We start from the raw sequence: 22,142 nt of genomic DNA, 5'->3' as shown, positions 1-22,142 counted from the left end.
TGCTGACAGCTTGGAGCCTGGAGCCGGTTTCAGATTCTGTGTCTCCCTCTCTCTGACCCTCCCCTGTTCATGCTCTGTCTCTCTCTGTCTCAAAAATAAATAAACATTAAAAAAAATTTTTTTTTAAATCCTTCAGTGTATTCTGAATAAGTGTTCAGATAAAGCCCATACTCCATTAATTTGTATGGCATCCAAGGCCCATCCTAAATTAACTCTCCTTATACTGTCTCTCTACTTCCTGTATCTATCATTCCATTCATGCCAGAACTACATACCAGCTATGATGTCATCATTTCACATTGGGTGCCTCTCTTGTATGCCGTAGGACCCAGTACAACTACCGTCCAGCACTAAAATTGTGTCATAATTGTGTCTCTAGAGTAGTACAGTTGAACAAGACAGGTTTGAACTTGGTGGGTCTACCAATATGTGGATCCTCTTTTGATAAGTACAGTATTTTTTTTTTTAGTTTTTTTTTAATATTTTATTTTTAAGAGAGCGAGAACGTGAGCGGGGAAGGAGCAGAGAGAGAGGGAGAATCAGAATCCGAAGCAGGCTCCAGGCTCTGAGCTGTCAGCACAGAGGCCAACGTGGAGCTCAAACCCGTGAACTGTGAGATCATGACCTGAGCCAAAGTCAGACGCTTAACCAACTGAGCCACCCAGGCACTTCTGAGAAGTACAGTATTATACAAATATTTTTTCTTATGATTGTTTTTAACATTTTCTGTAGCTTACTTTATGAATAGGGTAATACATATAACATTCAAAATATGTGTTTATGTTATTAGGCTTTTAGTCATCAGTTAAGTTTTGAGGAAGTCAGAAGTGACGCACAGGGGTGCCTGGGTGACTCGGTTGGGCGTCCAACTTCGGCTCAGGTCATAACATTGCTGTTCATGAGTTCGAGCCCCGCATCGGGCTCTGTGCTGACCGCTCGGAGCCTGGAGCCTGCTTCGGATTTTGTGTCTCCCTCTCTCTTTCTGCCCCTACCCCACTCACACTCTGTCTCAAAAATAAATAAAACACTAAAAAAAATTTTTTTAATATAAAAAAAAGTTTTAACTTGAAGTAATCAAAGACCTGATACAGACAAAACATAGAAGCTTTGGTTTTCTGAGCAGATAAAGAAAAAAACTTTCACGTTTTATCAAAAGCAGACCTGCAATCCAAGAAAACTTTGTCTTCTTAGCGTACAGAAAAGCAGAATTTCAGTCTTATACCAGCGTACTTTTTTTTTTTTTTTTTTGGAGTTTATTTTGAGAGAGAGCACAGGCAGGGAGGGGCAGAGAGAAAGAGGGAGAGAGAGAACCCCAAGCAGGCTCCTCACTGTCAGTGCAAAGCCCAACGCAGGGCGCAAACTCCTGTACCTTGAAATCATGGCCTGAGCCAAAATCAAGTCAGATGCTCAACTGACTGAGCCACCCAGGTGTCCCATCAGTCTTGTACCAATGTACTTTTAAAATCCATCCATTTCAACCTTAGTCCTGATCACACATAAAATTCTTTTCCTCAGGGCACCTGGGTGGCTCAGTCAGTTGAGCGTTTGACTTTGGCTCAGGTCATGATCTCTCATGATCTCATGAGTTCAAGCCTCATGTGGGGCTCTGTGCTGACAGCTCAGAGCCTGCAGCCTGCTTCGGACTCTGTGTCTCCCTCTCTCTCTCTGCCGCTCCTCACTTGCGCTCTGTCTCTCTCAAAAATAAACATTTAAAAAAATTTTTTTAAATTCTTTTCCAAAGATTTACCTTCACAAGCATACAATTTTTTTTTTCATTCTGATTGTGTCCTAAGCCTTTTTTCTCTAAACAACCCATCTCAAAATTACCTTTTTTTCTCTCAACAAAAGGTATTCCCATTCCTTATATTTTTCTCATGCATATCCTACTTCCCTACCTACAGAATTATTTCCTTATTTCCATCAGTCTTATTTACATTTAGCAGAATTTTAACTTTTAGAAACCTTCCTCTCCAATGAAAATTAAGTAGTAGCCAATTGTGAACTGTTACACCAGAATTCTTTTAGAGCTGAAATTCATGAATACATTTCATAATTTCTAAAAACATAGATTTTTCCATAGCACAATCTTTCAGTAAAGCACAAAGCACATTTGCCAACAGAAGGTACCCACAGTTTCTCTGCAATAAGAAGCCAAAAGCAGAGAAACCTACATTCAATAATCAATGTTGTATGATTTTATTTGGAAAAGACTCAGATATCCAATGAATTCAATTTATCATTAACTTAGCAAAACTTCAAAGTTGCAGGTTACCAAAGATTTTGAAAGCTACTTAAAAGTTTTACCTATAAACCTTTTTTATTTAGTCTACTTGTTTTTGTCTTTTTAATGTTTGTTTATTTTTGAGAGAGAGAGGGAGACAGAAGATCTGAAGCAGGCTCTGCAATGAGAACACACAGCCCAATGCAGGGCTTGAACTCATGAACTGTGAGATCATGACCTGAGCCAAAGTTGGACACCAAACCAACTTAGCCACTCAGGTGTCACTGTGCATCTGACTCGATATCAGTTCAGGTCATGATCTCATGGTCGTGGGATCAAGCCCCACATCGGGCTACCCACTGAGCATGAAGCCTGCTTGGGAGTCTTCTCTCTCTCTCTCTCTCTCTCTCTCTCTCTCTCTCTCTCTCTCCCTGCCTCTCCCCTGCACGCACCTCTCTCTCTCTCTCAAAATAAACTTTTTTAAAAATACTTATTTAAAAAAACATTTAAATTCACTTAAATACTGAATAAGTTGCAGCTGGGTCCACTAGAAGTCAATCAGTTTGTTCTCCAGTGCCGATTTTTACCTGGGGCACCGGTGGGGAAATCTGAAGTGGGTGTTTTAAGTCCAGGGAGGGGTGATCTTTGCTCCTTTGATAGTGAGGGTAGGAGGAGCAGGAGCCAATGGTGCTGGAGGCATGGAGGATGGTATAGGAGCCGGTTACGTAAGTCGGCCTGGCCCAGCCCACCAGTGATGGTGTGAAAACAGGAGGAGGGGAGGAGGAGAAGGGTGGAGGCAGAGTAGGTGGCATTCGGCCAGCAAGACTGGAGGCTGGTAAAAGCCCAGAGGGCAGTAGAGAGGACTCCTGGTCCCAAAACTCCTCCGCTCTGACAAATGAGCAGATGCACGCTTTCTTTTTTCCACCAACAAAAAGGGAAAATAGGCATTCCATGTTGGGCCGGAGAAGACAGGGAACTTCCCCCAAACAAAAGGAGTTTTGGCAGCTGCTTTGGGAATATTCCTTAAAGTCCCTGTCCTGAGGTAAACTAACCAGACAATTGGCTCAAATTAACCCAGGAAATGAATGATGGAGAACACCCCACATACAGTAAGAGTCAGGCAACGTTCATCCAGTCTTTTTAAGATACATCCCAGATCTGGGGCACCTGGGTGGCTCAGTCAGTTAAGCGTCTAACTTCAGCTCAAGTCATGATCTTGGCATGAGTTCGAGCCCCACATGGGGGTCTGTGCTGGCAGCTCAGAGCCTGGAACCTGCTTTGGATTCTCTATCTTTCTCTCTCTCTCTCTCTCTCTCTCTCTCTCTCTCTCTCTCTGACCCTCCCCTGCTCATATCCTCTCTGTCTCTCTCACTCACTCTCAAATATGAATAAACAAACAAAAAAGATACATTCCAGACCTGACACACAAAAAGCAAAGAGTGACTTCAGAAAAAGAGGGAGGTATGTATAGCATCTGGACAGCCACCTGTTTTGTTTGATTTATTTTTGAGACCGAAACAAAGCATGAGCGGGGGAGGGGCAGAGAGCGAGGGAGACAGAATCTGAAGCAGGATCCAGGCTCTGAGCTGTCAGCATTAGAGCCCCACGTGGGGCTCGAACCCACCAACCATGAGGTCGTGACCTGAGCCGAAGTCAGACGTCCAACCGACTGAGCCACCCAGGCGCCCCTGGACAGCCACCTGTTTACAAGAGAGCTGTGCACCTTGGGGACTGGGTTTCTATCTCTTATAGTCCAACAGCTTGGGGTGCTTTTTATTTGACTCCAATTTAGTGGGAGATAGCCTAAGAGGGAATCCTTTGGGATTGAGGAAGCTGATCCCATAGTCAATTCCCACAGAACGAGGAGAGTACATTAATTACCTAGGAGTCCATTACCAAAATTCCCTTTTGCTTCTGAATGGCATCCCATCAGGAATACTGGCTCTAAGATTCCTGGGATTCAGAGTGGAGGTAGGCATCCCTCTTTCTCAACTGCTCTGATTCCTTTGTACTCCCTGAGAAGGGATGTCAACCTCCCTCTGCTTCCCCGTTGCATTCTGGACTACAGCGGGTGCTGGTGCCGGTGAATGGACTGAAATGCCACAAAGATTGGGGCTGCCTCTTTCCATTTTGAAGGAACTGATGTATTCAGTGACCAATAATAATACCCTTTGTAAGTCTCTAGATCTAGTATTAATGGGTGGAGTAGAGGTCCTGGCCTTTAAGAAGGGGCAGCTATTCTCTATCAAGCATAACAAAACTAAGCTAGAACTACTTTTCAATCTGAGAGCAGGACTGGGAATGCCAAACAACCCCTGGGTAAGGGCAAATGAGAGACATGAGAAAATGAAAGTATAGAATTCCTATCTAATCCAGGCAATTTTCTTGTGAGTTTTACCCATGATCCAGTCCCAAGGGAGTGGTCCCCTGTTGGGTGAGTGCCCCAAGTAATAGTTCTGACCAGTCCCTTTCAGGAAGCACACAGACAGACATATCTTGGATTTTATGCTCATGGAGGGATCACGCTGCGTTATTTAGGAAGAAACCTGATACAGGAGTCTTAAGGTAAGCACCTTCCTAATGACATGTATGGCCTTCCTGTGCCTGAGGAGAATACAAGTTTTAACAGGTAAAACAGGGAGAGCCTGATGTTTCTGAGCCCAACACCATTACGGCCAAGGTACTGGGATCCAGCCAGGTGGCAGGAGTTTGTCCCTCCCCGTAGTGTCGCCATGGGCAAAAGGTTCTGTCCTGAGCATTCGGGAAAGACACGTTCCGAAAGGTTATACTATTCAGTACATCCCCAAAAAGGAACAAGTAAGAAACAAAGATTGGGGATAAAGATGACTTATCAAGCCACATCAAGGCACTTGGATTCATTCCATAATCCCCATATGGGCTCCCAAAACTGTGGGATCACTGAGCTCAGTCAGGAAGGAATTCTTGAGATGTTTTACAAAGCAACTTAGTAAGTTTAAGCAGCACAGGGACAGGCCCCTGGGCAGGAGCTGCACTTTTGTTGTATGAAGCTGGTGGTTATATGCTTAGTGTTCAACGAGGAGGGAATGTACATAGGTTATAAATGTTTTCTTCAAGTTTCTACTCCTAAAATACTTTCACAAGATGTCTCTGGTGCTTATCATTCAGCTCGATATTAACTGGGTGAGATGTACAGACAGTCATGAGACCAGAATGTAGCAACCAGCATGTATTTGATCCTTATCAAAACTATGCAGGCGAGAGGTCAGTCATCTGGGGTAACGGTGAACATTTTTCCATTCCCGTCCCTCATCAGACTCACTTTTTCCTAAAGGAGGACGCCTAATTTTATAATCACTAGGAAAATAAGGTTCACTCATTTACTCAGATACTGAGTGTATTATATAATACGCACAAAGTACACCAAAACAGGACTGAGCCAAGAGGCTTAAAATCCATAAAATTAAAAAGTCTTTTATAAAAGTGTGGCAAGCACAGTCCTGGAGGTGTGCACAGCATGTCTTGGCAACATAGCAAGGAAACATCTAGCGCTTTGACTTGAAGATGGAAATCGTGTTTGGCAAGACTGGACAGGAGAGCCTTACTATAAAGCTAGGGGAGTGCTGGCAGGGGAGCAGGCATTCTCCAGAGTCTCGAATAACTGGAACTGTTTTACAGTATTTAAGCTTTCTCCTGCAACTGAGTCACTAAAAGATTTTTGACAGGGGAGTGACATAAGAATTACGCTCATCGAAGGCCCCAAGCCTAAAAAAGGATGTACTTAAGGGGGCACATTTTCCTCATTATGCCTTTATTTGAAACTTAAAATATGTTACATTCCAATCCAGGCTAGTATAAGCCCCTGGAGAATGCCTTTATGCAAGTTTGACAGATTCAGTTAAATATAAAAGGAATGAAATTAAAGACTTGACTGACTCACCTGGTACTTAAGACTTGAGTATTCCAACTACTTGATCCATATTGATGAAGGGGTCTGGAATATGCCACTGTGGCATAAACATTCTGAGTAGAAGACATTTGAGTTCCTGAAATCCTCTGCCTAAAAAGCAAAGCCTCCCAAAAGAACTCAATTGTCATAAATCCCCTCTCAGGGAGCAACCAGGGAAGATTATCTCCTCACTAGTGAAGACATGGTTGGCATGACACCTAGAGACTTTTCTCACAAAATGATTATAGTTACCATCCTTTTTAAGTCACGTGCTTCCACATAACTGCCCTTTCTACCCCCAACTTCTGCTATTAAGAAGTCATTTGTAAGTGTCTTTTACCCCTTTCCCCTCTCAAGATGATCTATAAGGCCCCGAATTCTAACTATCGCTTTAAGTCGCATTTTTGTGAACTCCCTCATACTAAGTCCATCTTTTTTTTGCCTGTCTTTTGTCAATCAGCAGGCTCCCAAACACAGAATCCAAGAGGGTAGATGAAGTTTTTCCTCCCCAGCAATTCAAAACACTGCCAGCCACTTGTTCTTTTTCTAATTATGTACTTTCCCCCTTTTATGATTTCAAAATAATAATAAAACTCCTTTGGGAGCTACTTCTCAAATTCAATAGAGCCTAAGTTAGAATTGGTTAAGTGTTCTAATTAAAAAAATAACTTTTTTTAATGCTTATTTTTGAGAGAGAGTGTGAGCGGGGGAGGAGGAGAGAGAGAGAGGGAGACAGAATCCGAAGCAGGCTCCAGGCTCCAAGCTGTCAGCACAGAGCCCGACACGGGCTTAAACCCTCGGACCACACAGATCATGACCTGAACCAAAGTCGGATACCCAACCGACTGGCCACCCAGGCACCCCAAGTGTTCTAGTTTTTAATCTAATGATTGCATTTAAAAAGAACTGTAATGCTTGATTTCCAGAATTTCTCACTGTGGTCTCTTTAAAAGCCCAGGGTGCTGGTTTTACAAATTCTGAAAACCTTAGTTTGGGTGCTTTTTGTTTAGAATTAACATCTTTTAGATGTTAACATCCATGTTTATGTGTAACTGAAAAACCGTGAATGTGACAAATTAATGCTTTTCGATCTTTATAATTGAGAATTGCATGGTAGATAGGAAATGTGTGAGTAGGGGAAGTAGATAATTTACCAATAATTCTTTAAAGAAAACTTTGTTAGTGTGTGTAAACTGAACATGACTGCCTAATCAGAGGGCTGTTTAAGAATTGTTAAAATTCTAGTTTTTCTTTTTTAAAAAAATTTTTTTTAATGTTTATTTTTTTAGACAGAGAGAGACAGAGCATGAACAGGGGAGGGTCAGAGAGAGAGGGAGACACAGAATCCGAAGCAGGTTCCAGGATCTGAGCTGTCAGCACAGAGCCCGACGCGGGGCTCGAACTCACAGACCGTGAGATCATGACCTGAGCCGAAGTTGGACTCTCAACTGACTGAGCCACCCAGGCGCCCCAAAATTCTAGTTTTTCTAAAAACTGATGTGACTTTTAATTCATGATGTTCTTGCTATCAGAAATTCAAAATGATTAAGCTTTGACCCTCTTGTATTTTTTTTTTTAGTTCTGCTGAAAAAAAAAAGTTCAAAACTACAAAAAAAATTCTTCACTAGTGATGGAAACAACTATTAACATGGTTTAGACAGTGGTTCTCAACCCTGGATAGGTTTTTCAATGCTGATATCCTGGCCCCTGAAATTCTGATTTTATTAGTTTGGGTAGGACCTGGCATGGTTATTTTAAAAATATAAAGTGATTTGAACATGCAGCCAAGGTCGAGAACCACTATAGTAGATATTGTACTTTCAGCATGGAGCCTGACACAGGACTCGATCTCACCACCCTGAGATCATGGAGCTGAAATCAGGAGTCGGTCACTTAACTGACTGAGCCACCCAGTCACCCCTGTACTTTTTAAAAATTACTTAAGTAATCTCTACACCCAACACAGCGCTCCAACTCACAGCTCTGACAAGAGGCACATGCTGTACTCACTGAGCCTGCCAGGTGCCCCTGTACTTTTTACTAAAGACACAAATTTCCTTTTCAGTTTATTTCTAATTGGCCAAGTTTTTACTCAGTTCACTAAATACTGATTTCAAATGTTTATTCTCCAAATTGGTTGTGCAACAAAGTCTCAAGCAAAGTGAATAAGCATCTTATTTATGACAGTGTTTTCAGCCACCTAATTAAAAGTATTATATAACTATTTGAAATTGAAACCGACAATATTTATAAAAACTTATCACAATTATAGCTTCCTAAACCATGAGCAATTGTGGCTTCAACAATAAACCTGACAATGAGATTTGAGAATAGAACTCTTTCAATGATTCAATTAGCAAGTTCTGTATCATTTCAAATTCTTTATTATACATCATGGTTGCACAATTTGAGGCTGGTTAAATACAATTGGTTTTCAAAATTTCTTCAAATATTCCCTAATTACTACATGCAAGTGACCATGAAAATATTTGGCATTTTTAAATTTTGAAACTCTGAACAGGCACTTACATGAAGGAAAACATTACCATTCACAGAGAGCCACATTTAAAATAGATGCTCCAGCACATGGTACGTGGAACCTTTTGCCAGTAAAGAAGTTGGTTACTGACCATTTTATCAACAAAGTGCCACAGTAGTAAACAGGTTTAAAGAAATGTAATTTAGGTTACTTAGCTTACTCATAAGGTAAGGTTAACTGACAAGACTTGCGCTGAAGTGTATAAAAAAATATTGGTACAAAAACCAGTGAACCCTATGTGAAAGTAGTTTCACACAGCAGGCTTCATTTTAGTTCCTACGCCCCACATTTAGTGTATCTGAGCTCAGACCCCATGCATATGAACAGATGACTGAAACCTTCTTTTTGGAGACTTCGAACTAATGACTTGAATTTAGTGTTAACAAAATTTAAACAGAGTGGGTGAAGTTTAAATCTGAGATTGAACTAGCCAAAGTCCCAGCTTACCGAATATGAAATTGTCCAGATCTAGATAACTACATGCTTCACAGGTCCTCCTGAGTTCCCTATCCTCAAATTTTCCCCTAGCAAGGGAAGAGAATATTTGTGAAGGCAAGAATATTCTATTTGTATATATGTGGTAAAAAGATGCCTTAAAAAAAAAATTCAGAGTATTTACGGAAAAATTATATAGTTCTAACAAACTTTAAAATGCCAACACAGAGTCAACTCAACATTGCAGAAAACATACAGTGGTAGCTGCTGGATGGCAGAGGCAAAAATAGTTACTTAATATGGCGAAAGAGAAAGAGAAAGAGAATGAGAAAGGGAAAGAGAAAGAGAAAGAGAAAAAGAGAAAGAGAAAGAGAAAGAAAGAGAAAAGAAAAAGAAAAGAAAAAGAGGAAAAAAAGAAAGCGAAAGGAAGAAGGAAGGGAGGAAGGCGGGGGAGGGGGATAAGGTGGGGAGAGAAATAGGAAGAAAGGGAGGAAGGGCGGACGGTGAAGGAAGGAAGGAAGGAAGGAAGGAAGGAAGGAAGGAAGGAAGGAAGGAAGGAAGGAAGGAGGGGAAGGAAGGAAGGAGGCAGGCAAGCAGGCTTCGGGGAGATGCCACATAATCTCTTGGGAAATAAGTTTAACATTCACACCACAGAAGGCTTCAAAGAGGATACAATTCAGGAAGCCATGGAATAGTAGACTAAGAAGCACCTATGGTGAAACACTCCATATGCCTTTCCCAAACACACATGTAGAAACATAAATGTAGTTCTCAAAAATACTGAGACGCCATGTTTTAAATCTTTGCAGGATGTAAGGTCCACTCAATTTTTCTATTTTTATTTGAACACAAAATATTTAATTTTTTGCATGTAGAGAGTAAGAGGTAATTATTAGCATGAAAAAGGAGAAAGAATTTATAATCAACATTACGAAGAAAGCAAATTACAAATACCAGCCTACTCACGTGAAAATATTTAATGTTTATGTTGATGCATATCTGAGTGCTTATAATCAAATCAAAGTGTGCAGTAAAAAAAAAAAGAAAAAGAAAAAAAATGGCAGCTTAAGAAAGTTCCAGTGTTTCAAAGAAAGCGCTTCTTTTTAATGTATATACATGAAGAAAATTTAGTTGTATCATAAAATAAATGCAGCACTGTAAGATAAAGGAAGACTATTATAAATGGAGTTTTGGCCTTTCCCCCCCTACAAGCTGCAACCATCTTTAACCTGCTGAACGTAACCTCAATGGATATAGGAGTTTTTTGTTTTTCTTTTTTTCTCCTATTCAGTTCACATTTCAGGCTGTTCAGCAGATGCCTGGGAGTCTGGTGATTCAAATCGCTGGTGAAAGTTTGTTCTCTGTTTCCTCAATTTTTCAGGAGCTTTTCTCCATAAAATGATCTCCTAGTAAAACAAATGCAAGACATCGACAAATTAATATTCTCATATTATGCCTTAAGTTTTCACAATGGAAATAATGCCATTTCAATATTTACTGTAACAAAATTAATTTTTCTCCCAACAAAAGCTGTTCTCTTTGCTGAGTGACCTACTTTCTTCCAATTCTAATCTCAGACCACTCCTTCTGCCAATCCTCCCCCCCCCCCCACCATCAGCACCTATGCACACCACCACCCCCAATCCAGAGCACCACAGCACAAAGTTCTAGCTATTACTGCTTTAAATAATTCCTAAAATCTACCCTTTGGTTTGCTATCACTTGCCTTTATCCAAGTTCAAACCCTGTCACTTCAACCTTAGACACTTAAAAGAGCTTCTGGGTAGATGGCTCTGCCTCCAGTGCCTGAGGCCCCTTTCTAGCCCATCCTTCCAATCACGACTAGATTCGTCTAAAACACTGCTTGGATTGCACTTCAGGAGTTCTCAGCACCTCTAGGATAAATCTCCAACCAGCATTCAAGGTCCTTCTTAACCTTTATCCAACCTTTGCCAACATCACTCCCCCCACCAGCCAAAATGAGTTAGCTCTCTGCTCCCAATGCACTCCAAATAAACCTGCCCTACAACTTCTATATGTTTTTCAAATACTCATTCCTCTGCCTATTTAATCTTACCCTAACCAATACATCCTGAGTCTCTTTTAAATTCCTAAAATTCAAAAAAATCCTATAATTATTTGCTTCATAAAGTCATGACAGGCTGTTTATGTTGGTTACCAAACATCCAAGTGAATGCCCAAGGGAAGCAAGGTACTTATTCCATAGGGCTACACATGCAACATTTTGGAAACTGTAAAGTTTATATAATCCATCTTGACTTACAAATTACCTATGTTTAATTATACAGCATTACGGCAGTATCAATGCAAAAGGTTTTCTCTCTTCTAAATTATTGTCAAACTATTATTTAAGTTTTTTGTTAGTTAATTTAGGGGTATATCTAGGTGGCTCAGTCGGTTAAAAGCTGACTCTTGGTTTCATTTCAGGTCATAATCTCACAGTTTCTTGAGTTCAAGCCCCACATCGGGCTCTGCACTGACAGTGTGGAGCCTGCTTGGGATTCTCTCTCTGTCCCTCCCCTGCTCATGCTGTCTCTGCCTCTCAAAATAAATAAGTAAATAAACTGTAAAAAAATTTTTAATTATATAATTTTTCTTTTTCTGCACATATGCAATGTGAGGACCTTGAAGACAAAGTATAAAAAGTAGTTTTTGTATTCTTCACCATACTCAGCCAGAATGATTTCCTTTTTAACTTTATTTATTTTGAGAGAGAACGCGCATGCACACACATGTTCAAGGTAGGGAAGGGCAGAGAGAGAGGGAGACAGAATCCCAAGCAGGCTCCATGCTGTCAGTACAGAGCCCAACTCAGAGCTTGATCCCAAAAACTGTGAAACTACGACCTCAGCTGAAATCAAGAGTCAGAGGCTTAACCGACTGAGCCACCCAGGCGCCCCAGCACAGAATAATTTCTAATTTAGTTTTGAATGCTCAACTGACACTCAAGTATTTATTAATCTCATTCAGAATACAAAAGACCATTCCAATCACAATCTTCACTGAAAATTCACCAAAGGCTTGCAATTGATCTTCAAATGAGAACAAGTTTTATGGTAAACATTATATATAAAAAAAATTATTAGATTTGGGCCATCTCAAGTACATTTACAACAAAATGGAAACCCAGAATCCATCAAGTTAATGCAATCATTCAAAGTGATAATGGAAATCTACATTTTTTGATAAAGGAAAGATATTCAAGACACTATTCAGTGAAAAAGCAAATTAAAGAACAACACACATAATATGGTCTAAATACACATATACAAATTTATCTGGAAAACTTTGTTGACCTTTACTTCATTCTGTTCTTTACTGCCTGACTTTTTTTGTTTAACAAACAATAGGTCTTTTATAAGAAAGTTATAAGAAAATACAAAACCTTGGGAATGCAAGCTTGTGCAGCCACTCTGGAAAACAGTATGGAGGTTCCTCAAAAAACTAAAAATAGAACTACCCTACGACCCAGCAATTGCACTACTAGGCATTTATCCATGGAACACAGGTGTGCTGTTTCGAAGGGACACATGCACTCTCATGTTTATAGACGCGCTATCAACAATAGCCAAAGTATGGAAAGAGCCCAAATGTCCATCGATGGATGAATGGATAAAGAAGATGTGGTATATATATATACAATGGAGTAGTACTCGGCAATCAAAAAGAATGAAATCTTGCCATTTGCAACTATGTGGATGGAACTGGAGGGTATTATGCTAAGTGAAATTAGTCAGAGAAAGACAAAAATCCTATGACTTCACTCATATGAGGACTTTAAGAGACAAAACAGATGAACATAAGGGAAGGGAAACAAAAATATAAAAACAGGGAGGGGGACAAAACAGAAGAGACTCAAAAATATGGAGAACAAACTGAGGGTTACAGGAGGGATTGTGGGAGGGGGGAAGGGCTAAATGGGCAAGAGGCACTAAGGAATCTACTCCTGAAATCAGTGTTGCACTATATGCTAACTAATTTGGATATAAATTTAAAAAAATAAAAAATAAAACAAGTTAAAACAAAAAAAATACAAAACTTCCAAGAGAAAAATAAAAACGCTGCCAAATGATAGCCCATTCTGGTGTTCTGCAGAATGACAGGGAACAAATCTATCCCAACACTATTCCACTCACACTTGCTTTCCTAGCATATTCACAGAAACCCCCACTTGCTCAGTACTATAAAGCATAGAAAAGTGAGTACTTTCCAGGTGTTTCTAGAACTGCCATAGAACAAAACATCAGCCTGGGTTGTGCCATACCTGCTGCTTGAAATACCTTCTGTCTTCCTCATCAACAAGGACTAGATTCAAGAAGTACCTTACTGAAAATTTTTTGTTCACATCTCTCATTGTTGGAGTTGGGTCATATCCCGCTAAAAATAATCTTATTGGAATTGATTCACCTGAAAGAAAAGCAATTTCCATTTAATTCTAAAGAAGCATTATAAAGAAGACACTAACACTTTAGCTCTTCATGAGACGGCAGCATAACAGAAAACTTTAAACCAGGGTTTCTCAGACTTAGCACTACTGACATTTTGGGCCCAATTATTCCCTGTTGTGGGTGAGGTCCTGTGCACCATAGGAGTTTAAGCATCATCCCTGGCCTCCACTCACTAGATGTCAGCAGCACTCCCCAAGTGTGGCAACCAAAAATAACTCCGGACAACAGCAAATGTCCTAAGAGTGGGGGGCGGGGGGCGGGGGGAGCAAAACTATGCAAGATGAGAACCACTGCTCTGCAGTTGGAATACTGGATTCAGATCCCAGTTCTACAACCTACTGGCTGTGGGACGTTGGCCAGTCACTTAACCATTCTGTTTCAAGTTCCTCATCTGTGAAATGTAGAATACCAGTAATACCCATCTTGTAGAGACTTTGTAAGGACCATATGAGTTAATATATGTAAAAAGCTTAGAATGGTACCAACAGATATGTCCTATTTTAGTAGTTTTGTTATTCTTTCATGAAGTTTACCATAATTTCTAACCACGTGTATAATTTCTTTAATACGTATTAACTAATTCATCCAAAACAACAAATGCGTTCAGAATGAGGATTGGTCATTCATTACCAAAAAGACTACTATTCGGATTCTCAAAGTTTCTCCTTTCCTAAGGGTAACTATTTGCATATTCTGTTAAGTCCTTTTTATGTAATACTTTTCTTGTGCACATCTATTTCCTGAAAGATATATGACCTATTACTTTACATAAAAATTTGTGGCTGCTGAAATTTTACAAAATAATGTTGCATCACAGAAGTGCACACACACAGGTCTTGAAGCTAGAAAGGCCTGGGCTCTAACTCCAACTCTGCAATAATTAGCTATTGAAGGAAACCAAATTATTGCACCACAAAATCTACCTCTTGGACATAAAATTATTTTGAACTGCAGGCAATTAGGAAGCAGCAAAAAGCAGAAAAGGCTCCCCATTTTCTGCCTAAAGGCAGGATATAAATTCTCCTTTTAATGAAGACAGAGTCTTACCAGCCCAGGGATGGCTGATAAAGAATCCACAAACAAACCTTACTCCATTAGTTTCCTCCCATATATTTACCTTCCCACAGTCTGCCCTACCTTTGGAAGCCTAAAATTGCTCTGCTTTCCTTTGTCTGGTCATCTCTCCAAATTTATTGTTCTTTTGAAGATGTTATATAAGCTGAAATTTTAAGCCACTGTTTGTTTGTTTTTTTAATTTTTTTTTAGTGTTTATTTTATTTTTGAAAGAGAGAGAGAAAGAATGCAAGCAGGGGAGGGGCAGAGAGAGAGACACACACAGAATCCGAAGCAGGCTCCAGGCTCTGAGCTGTCAGCACAGAGCCCCATGCAGGGATCACGAACTCACGAACCATGAGATCATGACCTGAGCCAAAGTTGGACGCTTAACCAACTGAGCCACCCAGGCGCCCTGCCACTGTTTTGAGCTATTTGTGTTGAGGTTTCTCCTTTATGATGTCCACTGCATCCATTAGTAAACTTTTTTTTTTTCCGTTATTTATCTGTCTCTCTGCTAAAGGGTCCCAGCTGAAAATCTAAGATGGGTAAAGTTCTGCTTCCCCTACACTATATCACCTTTAACAAGTTTTTTAAAGCTCTTTGCATCTCAGCTTCATCTGTGGAATAAGGAATACCATCACCTAACTTAAAGGAAACATTATACCATCACCTAACTTAAAGGAAACATTAGAGCACCTCAGAGTATAATGCCTCATTTACAGTTGGCACTCAGTAAATGAAAGCTACTTTTTTTTAAGTAATTACTAGCAGAGTGAGAAAAAAACAAAGACATAAATTTAAAATGATAAATCCTAGGGCGCCTGGCTGGCTCGGTTGGTGGAGCATGCTACTCTTGATCCTGGGGCTGGTAAGTAAGTTCAAGCCCCATGTTGGGTGTAGAGATTACTTTAAAAAATAAAAATCTTGGGGCGCCTGGGTGGCTCAGTCGGTTAAGCGGCCGACTTCGGCTCAGGTCATGATCTCGTGGTCCATGAGTTCAAGCCCCGCTTCAGGCTCTGTGCTGACAGCTCAGAGCCTGGAGCCTGTTTCAGATTCTGTGTCTCCCTCTCTCTGACCCTCCCCAGTTCATGCTCTGTCTCTCTCTGTCTCAAAAATAAAATAAACGTTAAAAAAATTTAAAAAAAAAATTAAAAAAAAAATAAATAAATAAAAAAAAAATAAAAATCTTAAAAAAATAAAATGATAAATACTGGCTTCATTATCTTGGATACTGAAGATAATAATGGAACTGCTAGTTTTCTTGGATACTATAAGGACTACAAAATCCCACAGAAAACCCCACAGAAATTAATGCTCAGCTATACTGTAACTTGTATTTAATGAGTAAAAAAAAGACAAACTACTCTAATAGAAGACAATCAAAATATTACAAATTCAGAACTAGAGAATATATAAATGTCTCTTCTAAATACTAAATTTAAACTTAGTAAAAAAAATCAAACCTTATTTCGGACCAGGAAATATCATTACAGTCATTCAGTATCTATACAAAGATGACCTTAAAAACAGTATTTTAAGAATCGTTTTAAAAATTCATAAATACTTCTATACTAAAAATTTTCAAACTAAATACTTTCAAACTAAACTTCCATGAACACTATCTGCACTACCTATCACAAAAAGTAGTACATGGAAAGTATGTTATCTTACCTTTTACTGGTGCACCATCCATTATTTCGTATTTAGCAATTGTTTCTGTTTCTGTGGTGGTACTGGGTCCTAGCACAATAATGTAAATGACATTACGTTAACTATTTCCAGAATATAATTTCCAGCCTTATAACTTCTTATTTTCCAGCTACATTGAGTATTAATTTATCTTCCCATTTTGTGAAAATGTAATTCATTCTTTTCTATTTCTCCACGTACATTTATTTAATCTACTTATCACTCAACTGAATGATTCACTCCCTTCTTCCCAAACACATAGTTCAGAAAGAATATTCTTCATAGAGTTCCTTCAATCACTTCTAGTATCTACCAAAATAGAAACTAACAATGCACATCAGAAATAACCACTGACATGCTAGTTTTCTCTGCAACATCCAAATTGTTTTCTTTCATAACACAGAGAAAACATCAAACTGAGTACCTGATTGACATAGTTCTTTTAAATTTGGGTATTTATCTTCTAAGAGATTATTTGATCCCAGAGATTTTTAAAAAGTCAACGATACGGTAAGTGAAAAAAGTATACGAAAGCATATATTAATGATCCCATTGTTCTAAAATACCCACAATATGCAGGCTACATCTTCTGAATAATGAGTACAGATTATTTTTTATTTAAACTTTTATAGAATCAGACAATTTTTATAACCAGAAAAAGTATTTAAATAATTTCTTTTTAAACAAAAAGGAACCCAACACTTTATTTTAATATCTTTAAATCACTTAAACTTTTATTAGTAGGTGAAAATGGAGATTAAGATATCACAGATGTTTCTAATTATGACTACAATTATAAATTCTTAAAAAGTGTCGCCTAGGGGCACCTGGGTGGCTCAGGTGATTAAGCATCCGACTCTGGATTTCAGCTCAGGTCATGATCTCACAGTTCTGGGAATCGAGCCACATGTCAGGCTCTGCGCTGACAGCACAGAGCCTGCTTGGGGTTTTCTCTCTCTCCCTCTCTCTGCCCCTCCTCTTCCCACATGCTCTCTCTCTCAAAATAAATAAATAAACTTACAAAACAAAGTGCTGCCTAAAATTATTTTCAGCAAAAATCCAACAAAGGAGACAAATCTATACACTAATTAAAATTAAAGAGCAGTTATAAATAATTCTGGGGCAACTGGTCAGCCATCTGGAAAAAACTAAAGTTGGATCCATACCTCGTATCTTAATCAAGACAAATTCCAAAGAAATTAAAAATTTAAACAAAATGCCCAAACTACATTATTTTAAGAGAATCAAACACAATTATTTTCAGAACCTCAGTGTGAAAAAGGCCTTTCTGTGGCATAAAACCTAGAGTCTATAAAAGGAAAAACTGGTAAATCTGACTACACAAACATCAAAAATCTCTACATGGCAAAAACCATCATAACCAAGACAAACTGGGAAAAGTTTTGCTGCTTTTAATACAGAAAAAAAAAAAAGCTGATTTCCCTAATATATACAGAGTTTCTACAAATCAGTAAGAGACTAATAATAATAGAGGTGGAGCAAAGGATATGGATAGGCAGTGTATATAGAAAAGAAATAGCTTTTACACACAGGAAAAGATGCTCACCTTCATTCAGAATGACAAAACTAAAACTACAATGGGGAACCTTCTTCCCCTACCCATTATATCAGCTAAAAATTTTACAATGTTGTGTTGGTAAGAACAGGAGGAAAGAGGCACTTTTCTACATTCCTTGCTGGAATGTAGAACCCCTAAGGAAGACAAACTGGTAATATGTATCAAAATCACAAATGAATACACCCTCTGAAATAACAATTCGACTTTTAAGATTTTTATCTTGCACACACACTTGCACACATGTAAAATGACATTATTAAGTAAAGGAAATGACTGGAAACAACCTGTAGCAGACCAATTAAGTTCTATATATCCATAGAAAGAATACTATAAAAAAGATGAGGAAATATTCTATCCAGTGATATGGAGAGATCTCTAAAATATACTGTCAGGTGAAAAAGCAAAGCATGTATTGTACATAAACATTTAACTAAAAGCAGGGGGAGGGTATAATATAGAGGCACTTATTGTATATGTATAAATATCTAGAAGCATTTTAAAACTTATATGACCTATGAGCTGAAGTACACAGACACTTTTTACTGTATAGTAAAACTTTTTACACTTTATTTTTGAAATGTGTGAATTTATAACCTAATTTTGATGCTTTTTAAAATATTTATAAAAATTAATTTCTAAAAGGCATGATTATTAAACAATACTAAGAATCAAAATTTGTATCCAATGTGTATATTTACTGTGTTTAAACAATATTTTAAGATTTTTAAATTTCAACTAAAACAGGAATTTTAATTCAAATATTTTTTTTGACTTACCAATTCCTGTGATCTCTTTTTTGATCAGTTGCAACTCCATATGTTGGATTTTTATTCTTACTAATAAAAAGTAAATTTTCCCAACAATCACATCCTTTAAATGATACCTTTGGGGAAAGAATATACCTCATTTACTAAATATCAGTTTAAAAAACAAACAAAAAGAATGAAACATGTCCTGAAAGGCTTTAGCAGACATCTTTAGGATAGTAACTATTTAAGAATACCATTTTGGGGGCGCCTGGGTGGCTCAGTCGGTTGAGTGTCCGATTTCAGCTCCATGAGTTCAAGCCCGGCATCGGGCTCTGTGCTGACATCTCAGAGCCTGGAGCCTGCTTCAGATTCTGTGTCTCCCCCTTTCTCTGCCCCTCCCCTGCTCATGCTCTCTCTCTCAAAAGCAAAAAAAAAAAAATAAAATAATTTTTAAAAAAATAAAAAAAGAATACCATTTTGACTCTTCATATTATTTAATGTTCCTTTTTTACAAAAAAGTATTCATTATTTTACTATAAAATTAGGAATCGGGGTGCCTGGGTGGCTCAGTCGGTTAAGTGTCTGATTTCGGCTCAGGTCACGATCTCACAGTTCATGAGTTCAAGCCCCGCGTCAGGCTCTGTGCTGACAGCTCAGAGCCTGGAGCCTGCTTCAGATTCTGTGATTCCTTCTCTCTCTGCCCTTCCCTGACTGACGCTCTGTCTCTCAAAAAATAAATGTTAAAACAAAAAACAAAAAACAAAACAAAACAAAAAAACAGGAATCAAGCTTTTACTTGACTATCAATATACCTCAAAGGAAGAATTAGCCTGATTAACTGCAGTTCCTTTACTTAAGAGCTTAGTTTCCAAAGAACTTAAGCGCAAAAAATTAAAATTTTCATGCTTGCAATATTTATTTGGTGTATAATGATGTTTCTGAACATCAAAACTCTGCACAAGAGTTTAGTGTCCTTACTCTAAGTGCTAGAATAGCACAGTTAACAAAGCACTTGGCCATAAAGAGACTCCACAGGTTGAGTCTGCTGCTGTGATATCTAGTCATCAAAGACCTTTCCCAAGTATTCTGAAATAATGTGGTAATAAACCTAGAAATTACTACAATACCCAGAGGGCTTTTTAACCTTCCCCCAGGTATGGATCTCAAAATAATTTCCCAGGAATTGATCAACGTAATTATGTCAGGCTGAAGGGAGGCTTCCAGTGACAAGCTTTTAGGTCCTAAACAATTTGATAATTTTATTAATAATATGATTTGAGACCCTGAAGGCATGTCTATATCACATTTTTAGTGATATACACTGGCGAGGGACAAGTAATAAAAGTCATTTAACAGAAGAGTACACAGGAAGGGGATAAAAGTATACATCCATTTCTTCAACAAATAAATTTTAGTGGAAAAAAAACCAAAAGAAATTTAAGAGTCAAACTACCAAATGAAATGTGTTTGGATACACTGGATTTGAACAAATCTTGTGTGGATACTGATTTGAACAAACCATGTGGGGGGAAAAGATATTTTATGAGACAATCAGGGAAATGTGAACACTGACTGGATATGGTATGGGTATTAGGAAACTATTAATATTTTTAGATATAACAGAATTACCGTTCTATTAAAAATGATACATTTTTATGGATGAAATTCCATGTCTGGAACTGGCTTTAATATAATCTATGAGGAGTGTGAGGGCTGGATACAGATAAAACAGACCTGACCATGTGTTCATAACTACTGGAGCTGGGCAATGGGTACCTGAGAATTCACTGCAGTGTCCATATACTCTGGTCTATGCTTAAATTATTCCATATTAGTTTAAAAAGGCATTCAACAAGAAACAAAACAGAAGCCCATTTCTGTAAAAATGCAACATTATATAAATGTGCTATATACCTTCCCCTCCCCCATGGAAAGGTACACAAGAGAATATTAAATGTGATTAAGTGGGAAAAATAATAGGAGCTCCTGGGTGGCACAGTTGATTAAGCTTCCAACTCTTGATGTCAGCTCAGGTCATGATCTCACAGTTCGTGAGTTCAAGCCCCACATCAAGCTCTGCGCTGATGGTGCAGAGCTTGCTTGGGATTCTGTCTCTCCTTCTCTTCTGCCCCTCCCCAACTTGTGGTCGTTCTCGCATGTGTTCTCTCTCTCTCTCTCTCAAAAATAAACTTAAAAAAATATTTTTAAATAATAAAATAATGAGAAAAACATGATTGTTTTTTTACTTTTCTAACATTGCCAAAATTTTCAGTAATGAAAATGTATTGCTTAGGTGGACAGAAAAAGCATTTTTGTTTAGTTTTAAAAAGATAACTAGGGGGGCGCCTGGGTGGCTCAGTCGGTTAAGCGTCCAACTTCGGCTCGGGTCATGATCTCACGGTCCATGGGTTTGAGCCCCGCGTCGGGCTCTGGGCTGATGGCTCAGAGCCTGGAGCCTGCTTCCGATTCTGTGTCTCCCTCTCTCTCTGCCCCTCCCCCATTCATGCTCTGTCTCTCTGTGTCTCAAAAATAAATAAAAACATTAAAAAAAAAAAAAAAGATAACTAGGCTAAAGTTATATCAGCCCAGTCAGGTAAATTTTTACAGACATAAGGTATTAGTTGCCCTCTGAGATGGTAAGATCCTCTACAAAAATTGACGGGGGCACCTGGGTGGCTCAGTCAGTTGAGGATCCGACTGTTGATTTCAGCTCACATCAAGATCCCAGGGTCATGGGACTGAGCCCTGCATCAGGCTCCGCACTGAGTGTGGGATCTGCTTGAGATTCTCTCTCTCTCCCTCTGCCCGCCTCCCCAACTTGTGCGCTCTCTCTCTCTCTCTCTCTCTCACAAAACAAAAAACAAGCAGAGACCTATTAGGAATAGAATACAAAAGACACCTGCACTGAGTTAGAAGACGCCAAAAGTTTCTTTCTGTTCAGAGATTCTACTGGGCTGTTAACATCCGATTAATGTCAATTCTATCCTTACCCTGACCAATTTACAAAGACCTGAAAGGCTTGTTAATTTTCCCTGAACATTTAAGTTATCTGTTGTCAAAGGTACTTACTTTGATTTATTATACTCAAATTCTATGTGTAGACAATCTTCAATGCCCACTTCCATCTTAATAGAGTTGTTAACATCAGGATATGTGGCAAGCTGGTGAACAATAAGATCATATTCTTTTACCAAGTCCGTGAGTCTTCTTACTATTGTCACTTTAAGAAAATACCTATGAAGTTAAAGGAGAGGGTAAGTTAAATCTCCTACCATAAATTTCAGTGTCTTCAATAAGCAAACATTAACTGCAACTCAGCTTTCCTCCTTGCTGATCCTTTGGGATCAACTTCATTTACGAATTCAAATTTTTAAATGCCCCCATCAAAAAAATACAAACAACAATTTTAAGAATAGTGTACATACTTTTTTACACGCATTTGAAGTGCTATGGTCACACCTACTTGGGGAAATCTCT

At 38.7% G+C, this 22,142-nt stretch overlaps 1 protein-coding gene across 3 annotated transcripts in view; it reads right to left on the bottom strand.

The window, feature by feature from the left end:
* Positions 1-8,510: 8,510 nt before the first annotated feature.
* VPS26A (VPS26 retromer complex component A) overlaps positions 8,511-22,142 on the bottom strand; it is a 33,108-nt gene continuing 19,476 nt past the window's right edge. For all 3 annotated transcript variants that reach the window (XM_019444373.2, XM_019444375.2, XM_019444374.2), the window contains 5 exons: positions 21,735-21,899; positions 18,693-18,799; positions 16,320-16,388; positions 13,409-13,551; positions 8,511-10,529 (listed from right to left, as the gene is read on the bottom strand). In XM_019444373.2, the coding sequence (XP_019299918.1) occupies positions 10,416-10,529; positions 13,409-13,551; positions 16,320-16,388; positions 18,693-18,799; positions 21,735-21,899 (598 nt within the window). In that variant the 3' untranslated portion in view covers positions 8,511-10,415. The remainder of the gene's footprint in view (positions 10,530-13,408; positions 13,552-16,319; positions 16,389-18,692; positions 18,800-21,734; positions 21,900-22,142) is intronic.

The sequence above is a fragment of the Panthera pardus genome, unplaced genomic scaffold, assembly GCF_024362965.1.
Source record: "Panthera pardus isolate Hobbes unplaced genomic scaffold, ASM2436296v1 HiC_scaffold_22, whole genome shotgun sequence".
NCBI lineage: Eukaryota > Metazoa > Chordata > Mammalia > Carnivora > Felidae > Panthera > Panthera pardus.
This window is presented reverse-complemented; position numbering and strand designations above follow the sequence as displayed.